General features: G+C 39.2%; 1 protein-coding gene across 2 annotated transcripts in view; it reads right to left on the bottom strand.

Moving 5' to 3' along the window:
* LOC118811805 (A disintegrin and metalloproteinase with thrombospondin motifs 20) overlaps positions 1-15668 on the bottom strand; it is a 93391-nt gene that overhangs the window by 22239 nt on the left and 55484 nt on the right. For both annotated transcript variants that reach the window (XM_036576299.1, XM_036576298.1), the window contains 13 exons: positions 15195-15290; positions 13822-13988; positions 13525-13654; positions 13271-13397; positions 12566-12776; positions 11453-11617; positions 10944-11108; positions 8544-8663; positions 8319-8426; positions 5781-5945; positions 5429-5692; positions 4719-4880; positions 2857-3033 (listed from right to left, as the gene is read on the bottom strand). In XM_036576299.1, the coding sequence (XP_036432192.1) occupies positions 2857-3033; positions 4719-4880; positions 5429-5692; positions 5781-5945; positions 8319-8426; positions 8544-8663; positions 10944-11108; positions 11453-11617; positions 12566-12776; positions 13271-13397; positions 13525-13654; positions 13822-13988; positions 15195-15290 (2057 nt within the window). The remainder of the gene's footprint in view (positions 1-2856; positions 3034-4718; positions 4881-5428; positions 5693-5780; positions 5946-8318; positions 8427-8543; positions 8664-10943; positions 11109-11452; positions 11618-12565; positions 12777-13270; positions 13398-13524; positions 13655-13821; positions 13989-15194; positions 15291-15668) is intronic.

Genomic DNA, 15668 nt, shown 5'->3' with positions numbered 1-15668 from the left:
TTTAAGATTAGAAAAATTTGATATTAGGTAACTGAATGTGCAGGACATTGTTTATTGCAGTTCTTATCATCAAGTAACAAAGCTACATATTGAAAAACAACACAAAATAACAGTAATGAAATTTTAATATTTTCATAAATGAAAAACTAAATGTAAACATATTTGTGGATGTTCACACAATTGCATGTGAACAAAGGGATCTGACAACATGAACTCTTCTGAGAGACAGGAGTTTTAGACTAAATTAAATAAACAAGCGTCGCCAAGATACAGGTGGCCTAAGTGAGATCCTTGAATGATGCAAGTATCTTGGACTTTTTGGAGATTGCAAGAGAACATAAAAAAACAGAACAAGAAAATTACAAAAGTTAAGGAGTGCTTCACATGAAAAATGCAGACATAAACAGGAATAATCATGAAATCATGTTTTGCATGATTAACAAAACATGACAACAAAACACGCATCACACTGGTGTCCAATGTTCTGCAGTAAACAAATAAATAATTAATGGAAATAAATCCTTCAGAAAAGGTAAAAAAAATGGCCTAAGAAAAGTGTAACAGCAACAAATAACCAAATCTGATCCGACAGAGGTATTTCAGGTTTGACAGACAGGGAGAATAAATTATTTCAATAGCACAGCTTTGTAGAAGCAAAAAAAAAAGAAGAGGTTTTTAACAGGCTGGATGGTTGCTTCTCTTGCATCTGCAGTAGATACATTATTGGCCTTAATATCTTAACTGACTCAAGTCTGTTAAGCTGCACTGTTAATCACTGATCATAAAATGATAACTACAGCGACAAGCTAAAACATCAGACTGAAAAATATAACTACATTTACATTTGAGGTATTTTTAATTGTACATAAAAATATTCTTTATTTAAACATTTATAATAAAATAGTATTAATCAGAACTTAGCATTGTAAGCACTCTTTTGAAGTATCTATGTCTCGCAGTGATAATTTACTCATTGTCTTTTAATATTATATTTTGCTTTGCTAGGAAGCAAGATGATAAGAAGTGGAAAGCTTGCCAAACTGAAGTATCAGAATGACAAAAATAAGTAGCACCAAATCATCTTCTATAGTACAGAGAGTTATAATCAATCAGCAAAGTGCTTGTGATTCTTTCAATGCAATTTTCACAACATTTCTTGTATTTACTTTATGCTAGAGAGAAATTAGTAACCTCTTACACAGCTTGGATAGTTGTTTCATGTTCGGATGCTTGATCAGAATTGGCCAAAATCTGAATTAGCAGATTTTTGCTCCAACACTCAATTGGGAATTGTTCAATTTCATTTAAATAACGTGAGGCAAGTAAGTGCACTTGTGCTGTATTTGAATGATGCATGCCACAACTATACCAAAATGTCGCAGAATAATTATGCATGACTCATTGTGGTAAATAGTAAGTTGCTTCTTATGTTAAATTAAGCACTGATCCTATCTGATTCGCATTATTTGCTTGTGTGTTTCATGTGTTCCTTCAGCCCACACAGTACAGGTTTTGGGAAAAAACAGGCTCATAAATATTGGCTAAGAAAATCTGACACTGTGGCTGTAAACCATCAGAATCAGAAACAGCCATAAAAATTCAGGACTGGTGCATCGCTAGTTTTTTTTGTAAGAATAAGTGCATTTTAAGATGAGAATCATAGCATTCAGAGTCTTGATGAAGGACTCCTATCGGTATAGTGTGACATGCTTGCCCGGTCAGGGAACTGAACCCCAGTATTGTTACTCACTAAAATACATCAACTGCCAGTGCCTTATAACCTAATTATTAAAATCTTAAGTTCCTGGTGGTGAGGTACTTTTGCTACATATAATCACCGAAAGCGAAGAGAAAAACTTGCAGTTGCAGTTTGTGTTCAATTAATATTTTAAACACTACTTTTACATCACAAAGAAACATTACATTACTGCATTTTTCTGTACATGTTGTCATTTGTGATGACAAACAATAGGTCTGACCATGAGCACCAGTGAGAAAATATTAAATATTACTGTTACAACTACTAAATTAAACATTAAATCGTACTGTACAAAGTTACAAATACAATATACAGTAAGTCATTTGTTGCTGTTTGATAAACATAATATTATACTCTTATACACAAATATACACTTGTGTTCTCGATTACAGGATGTACCATCACTCACAATAGTCTCATCACGCTTTATCACATAAAACAATAAATAGCACTTGAATTTTTTACCCTCCCAAGACAAGACTCAGTGTTGTCAGACAACACAGTCCAACTAATTTACAGCTTTTATTCAGAACCTGCAGATTAATTGCATATATTTGTAATGATTCCCAATGGGGACCAGCACTTTTGTTTCTCACTAATCAGCACCATATCAGTGTAAGAGCTACTTGGGTGGCCAAAAGCTGTTACTAGAGCCAAAAGCTCATGCTGGAGCTCCTTTTTCTTGGCCACAGAAATACTGGGGTTAACTGTAACGTAATTCCAAACCCAAAACCTAATTTGTTTTTGTCCTTCTTGATGGCCTTTCTGAAGCACATGAATACTACTGAGTACTACTTGAGTACTTGAGTATCACTAACCTGTGCTTAGCCTTAACTGCCTTTACATTTACTCAAAATGGTTAATCACAGTTGTATTGATTTTTGGCTACACACTGGTAGAAACTCTGTTGTACATATACTGTTTAGCTTCAACATTCATGGAAGCCAAACACATGAGAAGTCATAATCTCACTTCCCTTAGAGTGGTAATACATCAGTGAACTCAGGTGGACATTCCACAGTGAAAGAGAGAACATGGCAGGATAAATGAGAGAGGGAGTAATGTGGGGAGCAAAAGATGAGAAATAACTATCGTACCGGCTTCCATGGTTGCCTGTGCCAGGAAGCACTGCCAGGACAGGGTTGCATGTTGCACTGCTCTACATCAGGAGGTTTGTCCAGCATGTCACAGTTGTGTTCATTCAGTCTCTGACCGTTTGGTCGCTGGCACACTACCAGCCGTGTCCGCTGTCCACCACCACATGACTGAGTGCACTACAAGAGGAAAAAAGATGATTTACTACTAAAAAAGATTTAGAAGGAAGGACAAACAGAGATTGAGAGGAAGCAGTACAGAGGTAACACATGAGAAAAAACAGGAAGTGTCAACAATGCCAGAAAGAAATGGGAACAAATGCAACTTTAAACATTCCACTTTGGTTCACTCCCACCAGACCTACACTAGGTGATTGTAGCCCATTTCTCAAGACACAAGCACAACTGCTTCCCTAACACAGGTGGAGACACAAAGGACAGAAAAACAGAGGAAAAAGGGTCGACATTTCCTATCAAAGTCCGTATATGCCGACTTTACTCTGTTTGACTGAATAGAATTACAAGGTATAAATATTAATATGGTGATTTTTTTGTACAACACACTGTAGGGAGACTGTATCGTCCTACCATGTACATCACCGCCTGGCTTTTTGCTTCAGTGTGTAGTATTAGCAGCGCCGCTCAGTTTCTATTTGCTCAGTAGTCGGCATGCATCATGTTATTATTAACGGAACAGTTTTATTTGAAATTGTTCACGGACAGCGTGTTTCACACAGCATGGACCGAGCATTTTCATACAGAGAGAGCATATAAATTGCAGGCTTTGTTCAAACACGATAGACTATTCAAACGTACAGTGTGAGTCACCAAAGAACAAAATCACACAGTGTTACAGCTCAACCAGCCAAACAAAAGACTCCAGATGTAAAACTCTACAAGTGAGCTCCTCGATGCCTTAGTCTCACATGTGATTCCTGCTGTCACTGAGCTACAGAGACTGTTGCTGAAAGAGACAGATCAGGGTTCAAAACTATGAAACACACTTTACTTACAGCTGTACAGAAGCACTTCTCTGACAAGGAAAAAAACTCACTCTTCTCCACTGCAGTGCTACCTGATCCAAGGTAACTAATATAACATAGCTAGCTAATGCACATTATTTAAAATTAGCTAGACTGCAATGATTTAACTGTTAAGGTACATTGCACTCATTTACACTAACTGCTTAATTCTAAGGAAATTCAATATGGTATTGGAAACTGTATTAGCAAGTACAGAAAAATGTGTACTTATGCTCGCTCTGCAAACAATTGTGTCAATACATCCTTAAATGCAACAATGCTGATGTGCTAAAGATGCAAACCTATACCATTGGTGTGTAATTTCACCAGCTTTCATTAGAAAGCTACTGCTTTGATGGAAACATTAGGGCTTTATGGCAGCCAGAATAATCCATGTTTAAAATGCTCACTGAAGAGAGATATAGAGTGATGCTGGCAATAGAAAAAACATTTCACAGGGACTCAGAAGGCACTTATTAGATAGTGACAGACTCAGGATGCGACTGAGATAAAAATTTGTGCTGTTTATTTACATGTAACGTTTCCAATGAGAGCATTCAATTCCTTGATTTTACCAAAATTAAATAAACCGCAGCCATATTTAAGGCAGATGAGGCTAAGTGTGGAAGATTCAAGCATCATTTATATCAATTTAGCTGAGATTCACAGCTGGTCTTAAAGATGCCAAGTTCCACACATCACATTTTCAAAGTTCAGAACCTACCAAGTCCTTGTCCATGTGTTTATTGTTGTATAGGATGTGGAGAGCTGATGGGGTGTGCCATAGGATAATTTCCAGCAAAAAAGAAAAAAGGTACAGTGGAAGTCATCCTAACTATTCACCTCTCCCCAGATGCCGTAGTTCCAAAGCGGACAGGGTCCCGAGTCACAGCTTTTTGACTCACTGGGTTTGACTCTCTCATCACAGTAATTGGTGCTACGGCCCTCTGAGTCCTGACACACCACCACTCTCCTCTGGAAGCCACCCTCACATGTACTGGAGCACTGTGAAAGGGGTAGACACGTCATTTATACAACACACAAAAGTAACACCACTCTGCGTATCAACGAGAACCATTCAGTCTAGAAGTTTATTGCAGAATGATTTGTCTGAACAGAGGACATGAAATTCTTGTATTAAGCATGCACAAATTTCCAGTGCTGTCACCAATGACACTGTGCGCTGGGGGACTTACTTTTAAACCATTGTTAGAATGTGTGTATAATTGTATTTATTAAGTAACTGGGCATGAAATTATGCTTTCAAGTTATGCCCTCTGTTTTTAAAAATAAAACTGCAGCCAAATCAAGCTCAGAAAACCCTAGTTACAAACAGGAAAAAGTTTCAACTTCAAATGTAAGTAACTTCTATAAGCTCAGGCAAAGAAGACCTATGGATAATATATATTTTTAAGAAATATATTAGAAAGTGTGGATATTTGGGAACACATTGCTCAGAAGACTAAGATTTACGATATATGGAATGGTCTATGTAGTCTATGTGTGAATGTGTGTCTGTGTGAGTACGCATCAGGAATAACAGAAGGACATACTGATCCCCAGGGCCCAGTCCTCCACTGGTTGTCAGCAGAGGGGACATTCCAGCTGCTGTGGCCAGGATGGCTTCCAGGGTCATAGGGGAAGTAGGGCTGGTTGTTGGGCCACAGGTGGTAAACTGAGTGGCAAGGCACTGCGGCACACTCTTGCTCCATGCTAGGCTTCTCATCCGGGTGGCAGAAGGACTCATCCACTTGCTGGTTGTAGTTCACACACACCACTTGTCGCGTAGAGCGACCCACTCCACATGACACGGAGCACTGGAGAGGAGAAATAAGTGAAGAATGGACTAACACTGATTCATTCATTAACTTTGCATTAATTAATTAATTCAGTACAGATACTCACAGGTGACCACTCTCCCTCTCTCCAGTGGCCACAAGGGCTGAAGCACACTAAGGTTTCTGGGGGACGAGGTAGATGGGCGCAGTAAGATTCATCAGCTACTCCTCCCTGAGCATCTCTGCAGCTGACATAACGTGCTCTCTCACCCTTACCACAAGAGACCGAGCACTAAAAGACACACACACACACAAAGATGTAGATAGGCACAAACATAAAGATACACATACATACACAAATATGTACATAATTGTTAATAAAATGCTTGAAGTTCCACAGCCCCCTTTTATCCCTAGGCATTTTATTCAGAGATTAAGGCTTATTATCCAGTAACTATGAATTATTTAATAAGGAATGGAAATCTGGACCTGACGACAGGTTAACTTCTAAAACAGCTCAAAGATTCAAAAGGAAGGTGCTTATGGTTCTCTCGTACTAAAGCGAAAGAGTACCCTATATATTTTTCTTTTCTGAAAAAAAAAAAAGAATATATTTTAGCACATTTTAGCCTTCATCTTAGCAGTATGATTTGTTTTGTGGCTTCTTGTAGAACGACAGGGGTTTAGGATGGTGTGGAAAAAGCTGTTCTTAGATCAGTGCAAAAGGGCAGCTTCTATTAAAGATAAGCTCACTGCCTAACAGCAGAATAGCTAATGCAATCTAAGTGCTCTCAAGCATCAGTTAGTCATATCAGAGACAATCGTCGTTACTGTATTACATACAAAGGGGAGGGGAGAATCGGTCAACTTCTGAGAGCAATGGTGTTTCTGTCTTTTTTCTGAGGGAGGGCACTTGCATTAATCACATTCTCTAGACACAAGAGCCCAGGCAGAGCCTGTGTTGACATACTTTCTGAAATCCAGTGCCTATGTTTGGATGTGTGTGAATGTGCGTGTATGTTAATCAGTTTTAATGAAAGTAATGATAAGAACATATAAGGGACACTTACCATTAGGGGTGCGGGAAAAAATCGATTCTTAGATGCATTGCGATGCGGACGTGAACGATTCTGAATCAATTCACAAATGTCAAAAATCGATTTTCTAAATATTTAATTTATTACGTAATGTTGACGGAACTTGGAAGTGGGTAAGTGAAACGCCCAGACAGTCCGTGATGGCACACAACAAAAACACTACTGGATGAGTGAGAAATCCGACCGGCTCCCTCTGCATTAAAGCCAGGTTAGGTCAGGAGTCACAACACAAATGATAAGAAGAGCCATTTTGCCTTTCAACAAAAATCAAATTGGGAGCCACAACATTTAATGTCCAGTATGTCTCAGTATGTGTTAATGTCCTAGTATAGACTAAATAATATAAACGAGAGCGCAGATTTACTCCGCTCTACTTTAAGCTTCACCTACAGCCGCTTTCCTCCCATCTCCGCCAGAAAACTCTTCCTCAGAAGTTGATCAGTTAAATGTGTCAGCGTTCGACTGTTTTACGAGGCTGAAGTCGCTTCTTATTCTCCAGCTTCTTGTTCAAATTTACCTGTTCCACCTTAAATTCTAACTGAGGCGCCGAATGTAAATGCGGCACCATTTAAGCTGGAACGTGAGAATTCGAAAGAGAAGCGACTTCAGCTTCGCCACTTTTTAGTGTTTGACAGTCTCTCGTTGCAGATTTAACGCAACAGGAAACCAACTGCACTGCTTATAAATGCGAATAACGCATCGCTGCTTTGTGACCTGCAGTCTGCGCGGCGGTTCTCCCCCGTTGCGAAACAGGGCTTTTGCGCTATGCTGCACACGACCCGTCTCAAAGATACTTTACTGACACAGCGATACCCCAACTCTCTACAACGAGACCAAAACCGAAGTTATAAAATCACTAAAGAAAACGGGTAGAATAGCTGTAACATGTGCTGCGTGGACATCCACTACCACTGGATCTTATTTCACCGTAACTGCGCATTTTATCGCAGATGAGTAGCAGCAGCTTCTCGTGCTCCGAACAAGAGCACTGAATGAGAGCCTTCTAGTTCACTTGCCACATCACTTCCATTTGTTTTATTAAAAAAGATATTGGAAGTAAATTCATTATGGATCATTACAAATACTTTGCTTTAGAAGTACCAAGTCACTTTAAATAACAATAACACTGAGTTACTTGGTCACTTTAAAATGTATATTGTCTCTATATTCTGTACATATTTTGTGTATATTTTGTGTATATTTAATATATTTCAGTTGGTTTTTCTTGTATTCTTATTTTTACTTATTTACTTTCCGTAGAGTGATTAGCTGAGCCTCACCACAAGCATTTCAATGCATAAATGTCCTGACATGTTGTGCTATAACTTGAAACTTGAACTCGACCCTTGAGCTCACACAGTGAGAAAATATAAATGCTATATAGAAAAAAAAGATGCATCGAGATGCATTGATAATCGTTTTATAATCGCATCGCAGCCCTCTGAATCGTAATCGAATCGAATCGTGAGGTGCCTAGAGATTCCCACCCCTACTTACCATGCTGAGATCACTCATCTTATAGAAGTAGATTGTGCATGTATGTATGTGTGTGTTTGTGTGTTACTCACTGTAGTCCAGGACCCATATCTCCACTGGGTGAGTAGCTGTCCAGCTGCTGCAGGTCGTGGGGTGCTGAGTACTGATGATCCTTGAGGACAGGCTGGCAACTCACACTCCTACATGTATACACATACAAGCAGTTAGGTAAGGACAAACACACACATTTTACTACCCTGTGTATATGTGTGTTTGTGCCTGTGTACATTTATGTGCGTATGTGTGTGTGAGTGTACCTGACTGTCCTGCGGTCTTGAAGCAGCGTTACACTCCCGGTCATCTACGGTCTTGCCATAAGCACCAGACACACACCTCACCGCTCGCATTTGGTATCCATGCCCACAAGTCACTGGACACTGCAAACACATACATACAGGATTTATTTAGTTTAAACTTTGACTGGTCTTTTTTCAAAACACTATTATAACACAAACATCAATATAGAATTGCCGGATCAGTGTGGCTCTCTCCAAAGGTTACAATGATACTAGCACTACTAATTATAGGACCCACTCAACAAATCATTCACCTTAAGCCAATACTGTTATACGGTTATTGACAAAATAATAGCTTTTGTTCTTAAATATGTTAAACAGTGCGTAGCCCAGAGAAGAAATCTGTCTTAATCAGGAAAAAGTGTCTTCATCGCATTTACTCTGGAGGTCATTCAGATTCCCTATAACTAATAACAGCCTACTTCACCCAAACCAGACACCCTCACTCCTCCCCACAAACAACACACACACATACTCTCACTGGGTTTTGACCACCATCTGTCTTGACTCAAAATGTGTTCGGTGTTTAAAAGGCTCAGAGGAAGTACTCCAGGATGTGTTTATTTGGGTTGCAAATTATGATTACACAGGCATTTAGTAGCATATACACACCGGCCATCTTCCGTGCACAGAGGACCCAACTCCACACTCAAAATAAGAAATAAGGAGTTAAACGCTTTTGTTTTGTAATAAACTTTCATCGCATTCATCCACTTAAAATTTACAAACACAATGTCCTTTGACTTTGTACTTATTAATATAAACAAAAAAGCATGTATTCATAAGCATAAACAAAGACATGTTTAAAAACAAAAATGACAGGGAAAAAAGTACTCACACCACAAATTAATAACATTAGCACTTTATTGTAAAGCCATTGTTGGCAATTACAGCTCAGAGGCAACCACTGTTAAAAGTAAACAGCTTTTTGCAGCATTGTGGTTAAATTTTGGACTCACAATTTCAAAATCCCATTGAATGGGATTTAAGTCAAGAGACTGGAATGGCCATGCAAGCAACTGCACTGTTTTTTGACACTAGTCTTGAGTTATTTCGGCTGTATGTCTGGAGTCACTCAGTGCGTTTACATGCACTTAATAATCCGATAGCTGCAGAAAATCAGATTTTGTCAGTGTTCTATCATTGCATTTATATGCACTTGAGTAATCAGATAATGTGAAACTCCAGATCTACATGAGTCAGGCAGTAATCGGATTTCTGCCTTGCTTCCAGCCAATAAATTCAGAGAAGAAGACGTGACGTAAATGTAATGTAAACTCAAACTCAATGCAGCAGCTTTAAAAAAACATCACGCCACTTTACCTGAAAATATGAACATACACCATCTAGAAGATGAAGAATATTTAAAGCCTTAATTTTGTCGAGCACGTAGTTGCTTGCTCATTTCTGGTACTGTGGTCTGTTCTCGCATGCGCAGACTGAGAAATGTGAAAGAAATCCGAGTATACATGCACTGAGAAATCTGATTACTGAGCTAAAATTATCTTTATCGGATTTCTTAATCAGATTTCTAGATCCGAGTATGGTGTTTACATGACCATTTGAATAATTGGAAAACTGTAGAAATCCGATTATGATCGGATGCTTGAGTGCATGTAAGCACACTCACTGTCTTGTTGAAACATCCATTTTTGGCTGATGAAATTTAACTCTTCTCTAACATTTCCTGCTATATTTCTCCTTTCATTTTCTTCTATGACATGTAATGCCCCAAGATGGCTGGCAGAGAAGCATCCCCATATAATGATGCTCCTACCTCTGTACTTCACTGTGCATGTGGTGTTCTTGGGACCGTACATGCAACCTTTCTTGCTCATGGCAAGCTGAATTATTGCTAAAGAGCTCCATCGCTGCTTCGTCTGGCCAGAGTACATTGTTCCAAAATACTTCTGCATGGGGTGCATTAACGGAGATGACTGTGCTACAGTTTATTTCTTATTGTTCTCTCTGTAATTGTTGCTCCTACTGCTTTTTGAGTGACTGCTGGTTGGTCTCTAAACATATCTTTGTTCATGCTTATGAATACATACTTTTTTGTTCATATTTACAAAGTTAAAAGACCTTGCGTGTTTAAATTTGACGTGGATATACAGACTTCTTTTAAATAAAAAGTGTGTAAATGTTCTAAGAATGTAGGTAGCTGTATCTTTGGCAGTGTGATGGTATGTGTGCTGGTGTTTCTGAAAGAACAGTTACGGGGGGATTATTGTGTTGAGTTATGAGAGGCTCTGCTTACATTTCAACTCCACTTCCTCTAAATGAGTTCCCTTCCAGCCTCATATCCTTAAAAGAGCAATATGTGAATCACAGTAGCACCCACACATAAAGACACACACTTACTGCGCTCCAGACTCCAACTTGCCAAGAAGCACATTCTGGAAGTACGCAGCTGCCTATGCTGGAGGGTTTGCTGTTGGGATCACAGTGCTCATCACTGAGTGGCTTCTCCTCCAAAACACAGAATACTTGTCTGTGCCTCACCCCCTTACCACATGTCACCATACACTACAGACAAAGCAGGGAGGAAACAAAATCATATACTCAAGGTCCTGGAGATGACAGAGTAAGTTTGTGTATGACTGAGTGGCAGCTTGCATATGTGTGCACTGCCTGTCAAATGTTTGGGGATATCTAGTTTTTCAAAATGTTTTTAAAACAAATAAGCATGTTTTTTTGGTCAGTTTGCAATAATCTAACATATTAAAGACAGCTATTTTATGTTAACAAAGCCTTTGCAGGCTTTTCCTCTTACGTAACTGAAAAGTAACAGCGAGAATGTTCAAATTTCAAAAGTAGTCAAGGTGTCTTCTGACTGGCAACTTATGACAGGCAGTGTATATGTAACTTACCTCAGTCCACTCGCTAACTGACCAGTCAGGACAGGGTATGTCATTGCAGGGTTCTGTGACAACTCTCTGGAACTCACTACACTCTCGCTCCACCAGTCTGCGGCCCAGATTATTCATGCAGTAGGAGTCACGCATGCGAGTGCCTTGTCCACAGGACCTAGAGCACTGCAAAAATCACAAATTTACAGCAGCATTTAAAACACTGTCACAAACACAACTTTACATCAGCTCTTTCAAAAATTACTGCGACAAATACAACTTTACACCGTTCAAAAACACTGTGACAAATACAACTTTACATCAGCTCAAAAAGCACTGTAACTAACAACTTTGCACATACGCTGTTAAACACTATAAAAATGTTAGGTCAACTTAAATGGTAACTGATTTCACTGTTTTGTTTTGTTTTTGAGTTTACTCAGTTTAGTTAGTTCTCCTAACACCTAAGAAAACACAATTTAAGTTGAACTAAAAAAAACAGTAAATATGCTGCCTCACTGTAAGCTGAAAGTGCTTAAATTATTTATCCAATCTTTATTCAGTTTCATATTTCCCCTCAATTTGTTCATTGCTAAAACCTGCAGTTTAGGACTCGTCCAAAGCCCCTAGGCTGGGGGTGAGTGCTTTTTACTCTTACTCCTGGCCATGGAGGGCTGTGGCATCACATAACCCCAGCCCAAAGACACCATGTAATAGCAGGAGTTTTCACCACCTTAACCACCTCAAGACTTACAGCAACTTTAGCTTAAAAATAAGGCAGCATATTTACTGCTTTTTTTGAACAAGTGCAGTTTAAACTGTATTCTAGAATTTTTTAAAGTGAAGTCTATTTGTGTTTACTCAACAACTTGATGTGGTTTGAGACAATGGTATAATAAGGCAGGTATGTGGGGTATAAGCTTCAATTACTTGTTAGCTACATTAGCCCCACAGCTCTATTGCAAAACTAAAGAAGCAAACTTTAGACACCATACATGCCATGGCTGATTGACTGCATTTGGGCCAAGGGGAAAATTGTGCACATTTAATTTTTCGCTGAACTATGGCTATAACTATATCTAAGCAGCAGTGTAAAGAAATCTAACAGTGAGACAAGTTTTGGAATCATCAAACCTGAGACCAGGCGCTGTATTGCCAGCTCTTCAACAGGCAGTCTCCATGGCAGGGCTCACGGCTCTGTGGTTTGGCCAAATCTGCACAGGCTCTAGATTCCACTTTCTCACTCACACTCTTCATCTGGCTGTAGCGCATACAAAGCACCTCCACAGTACGATACCCAGGCCCACACTTTGTGGAGCACTCACTCTTACCTGCCACATGCCACCTGATTAGGAAGGAGAGTTGTTTGAGTGAGAGATAGGGTTGTAACAATACATTGTAGTACAATGCATCGCAATGCGAAGATGTGACAATGTGCGTCATAGAGTTGGGCAATATCAGCTGCATCCTAATAATGATGCCATTTAACGCAAACACATTTGAACACCAAAAGTCACAGTCGACTTAGTCAACCCAGACACTCGTACCTCCCAGTTCTACTTTTATCCAAATTTTGTTCAAAATATCGTAAGAATTTCAAACTGTGAGCACTGTACTGAATCAAATCAAACTGAGCTGAGCGTATTATTACACCTCTAGAGGCACTGGGTTCTGCAACAACTGGCAGGCATTTGGGGCTTCATGAGACTTTAAACCTTAGATTCCGTATTTATGTGTTTCCAGACTACTAATAGAATTTCCAAGCTTGATGTGATGTTTCAGTCACAAAATTCAGACCCAGGACTTGATGCAAGTCTGTATGCATGTGTGTGTGCATACCTGAGTTCGCAGTCTGTATTGCAGGACTCCATAGCTCCCCTAGGTCGAGCTAAATGCTCACACCTCTGGTCTGACACCACCAAGTGATCACTCCTACGTACACATACTGCTTTTCGTCGTCGCTCTCCTAAAGTAGCACATATGTATAAGTGTAGACGTATTGTAAACGTATAGACGTCTTGTTTGTTTTTGAGACCTGCTCTAGCTAGCTCATTATAAATGTTTATTAATAAAGATTGAAAGGACAAAGTCACCTTGGCACATGCGACTGCATTCTTGCCAGGGGCCGGACGAGTCCCACACAAATTGCTCTTGCTGCTCCTCTATCGGGATGTTAAAGGAGTAACGCACATCAGGATTATAGAGGTTTCCCACACACAGCACCTGAGAAAGTGAAGCATTAGAACGATTTCAGCATCAGTGAAATGACAACTTATAGAGCAGCTACACAGAAATTAGACCCAGTCAGCTTATAATGATGAGCTTAAAGAAGATCTGAATCTCACAATCTCATTTTTGAATCCCTCTATGGTTAACCTTGTTAAACTTGCCTGGAGAATGAGTTCCTCCTCTATACGCTCCGTGCAGTTGATGCGCTCCACTGTGGTGTTGGAGCCACTGTACTCAATCTCTGTTCCCTTAAAGGAGATTTCCCTTTTAAACATGGACACCACCAAGTTTCCATTCAGAAGGAAGTTGGACTGACTGTCAGAAAGAGCTGTGAAGATAGAATAATTAAAAATATATAACTGAAAACATATTCCTGTTTAGGAATAATCATGAATAGGTCTGCAAATACAAATATTTTTATATCTAATTTGAAATTTGAAAGAGTGCCATTTTAATGACATACACTATCAACAATGTGATCTTACATTTTAAGCAGGGAAATTTAACCCAACAACAGAGCTTGTGAACCACCTGTAGATGAGTCAGATCAATCAAAAGCAACCAAATGCACTTACATATTTTCTGCAAATCATTCACATTTACTCATGAATAAAATGCAGCCATTTCAACATTGTTCTAAGTGCAATCACTATAGTTAACAGTGCAAGCACTTTAATTACCACAACACAGTTAATGACTTGTAGGATTTCTACAAGGAAAACGGAGCAAGTATTCATATATAACTACATAATCACAGTTGATTTCACTGTACTTAAAAGGTAAGCTGTGAACGCAATATCCACATACTCAAGACACTAACACATAATTCTTTAAACTCTAAACTACACTAGTGCCATTAATGTATTTACATTATTAATGCTTCACATTAAAATATTCTGAAAATGAGATGCTTTACCATATCTACTTACGTGTGTGCAAATATGTTGCATACTTTTGGAGTTTTGGTTGTCCTCTGAGACTGTGTGCGTGAGCTCACATGCCATTGTTTGTTCACCCAATCACCCTTTAAAGGGGCCAATTTGCCCCACTACGGTGTGAAAAGTTTAAGCAAACGCAGCACTTTTCTTAACACTCTTGTGCACTTTCACTCCTTATTACACTCTTTCATCAACTCTTTCTCTGCATCTGTCTCTAATTACCCCCTCTCTCCCCTCATTCATCTTTTGCTTTCTCTGACACTTCGTTTGCTTTCCCTTCACCCCTTTTCCCCACAATTCTCAGACTGTCTGGATTTCTATTTCCTCCCTTCGTTCTCAGAGGAAAGGAGCTAGCACTCATCGGAACCACAGCCTCAGTCTCTTATTCACTGGCAATCAGTTGTACAGAGTTTATTCACAAAGTTAAACAAATGACATGTGAGAATATATAAATATGAGGATAAATAAGTTAGCTTCTTCCCAAGTTGATTTGTTACATTTACTTTTCTTCCACCCTCTAAGGCTCTAGTGGTTGTTACTGGATTGCATGAGAGTTAAGCAAAACGTTAATGGCTGCTTCCTCAGATAAGACCTACCGAGGTAGTTATCATCTTCTGGTGTTCCCGAGTAGCTGACCTGCTTTATATCAATGTTGGTTGCACCAGCTGGAATTCGCACCACAACATTATAACCTAAGAAAAGGGGAAAAAACATGAAAAAAGAAGAAAAAATAATTTTTTGTCATACTCACACAACAGCAGTGACACTTTTTTTTTTTTTATCACATCTTGATTTAATAGCTTCACCATGTTGCACAGACTGGTCCAAAGGAAATGGATGGTGCCCTTTAGGCTTCAAATGTCACACATGGAAAATCAAACGCAAGAAAGAAAGAATGAAAACAAAGAAAAAAGAAAGCCTTGCTCCCACACATAACCCCATAACCCTCCTGGAGGCCCACCCACAAAACCAAAAGGAGTGAAAAGAAAGGTAGAAATAACTATGCCACAGCACTAGGTTTGCCTTATAATTTACAAGTGGTCACCTTGTTTGAAAGAAGAGAAGAGAAG

This window comes from Colossoma macropomum, unplaced genomic scaffold, assembly GCF_904425465.1.
Source record: "Colossoma macropomum unplaced genomic scaffold, Colossoma_macropomum, whole genome shotgun sequence".
In the NCBI taxonomy this organism is placed as follows: domain Eukaryota; kingdom Metazoa; phylum Chordata; class Actinopteri; order Characiformes; family Serrasalmidae; genus Colossoma; species Colossoma macropomum.
This window is presented reverse-complemented; position numbering and strand designations above follow the sequence as displayed.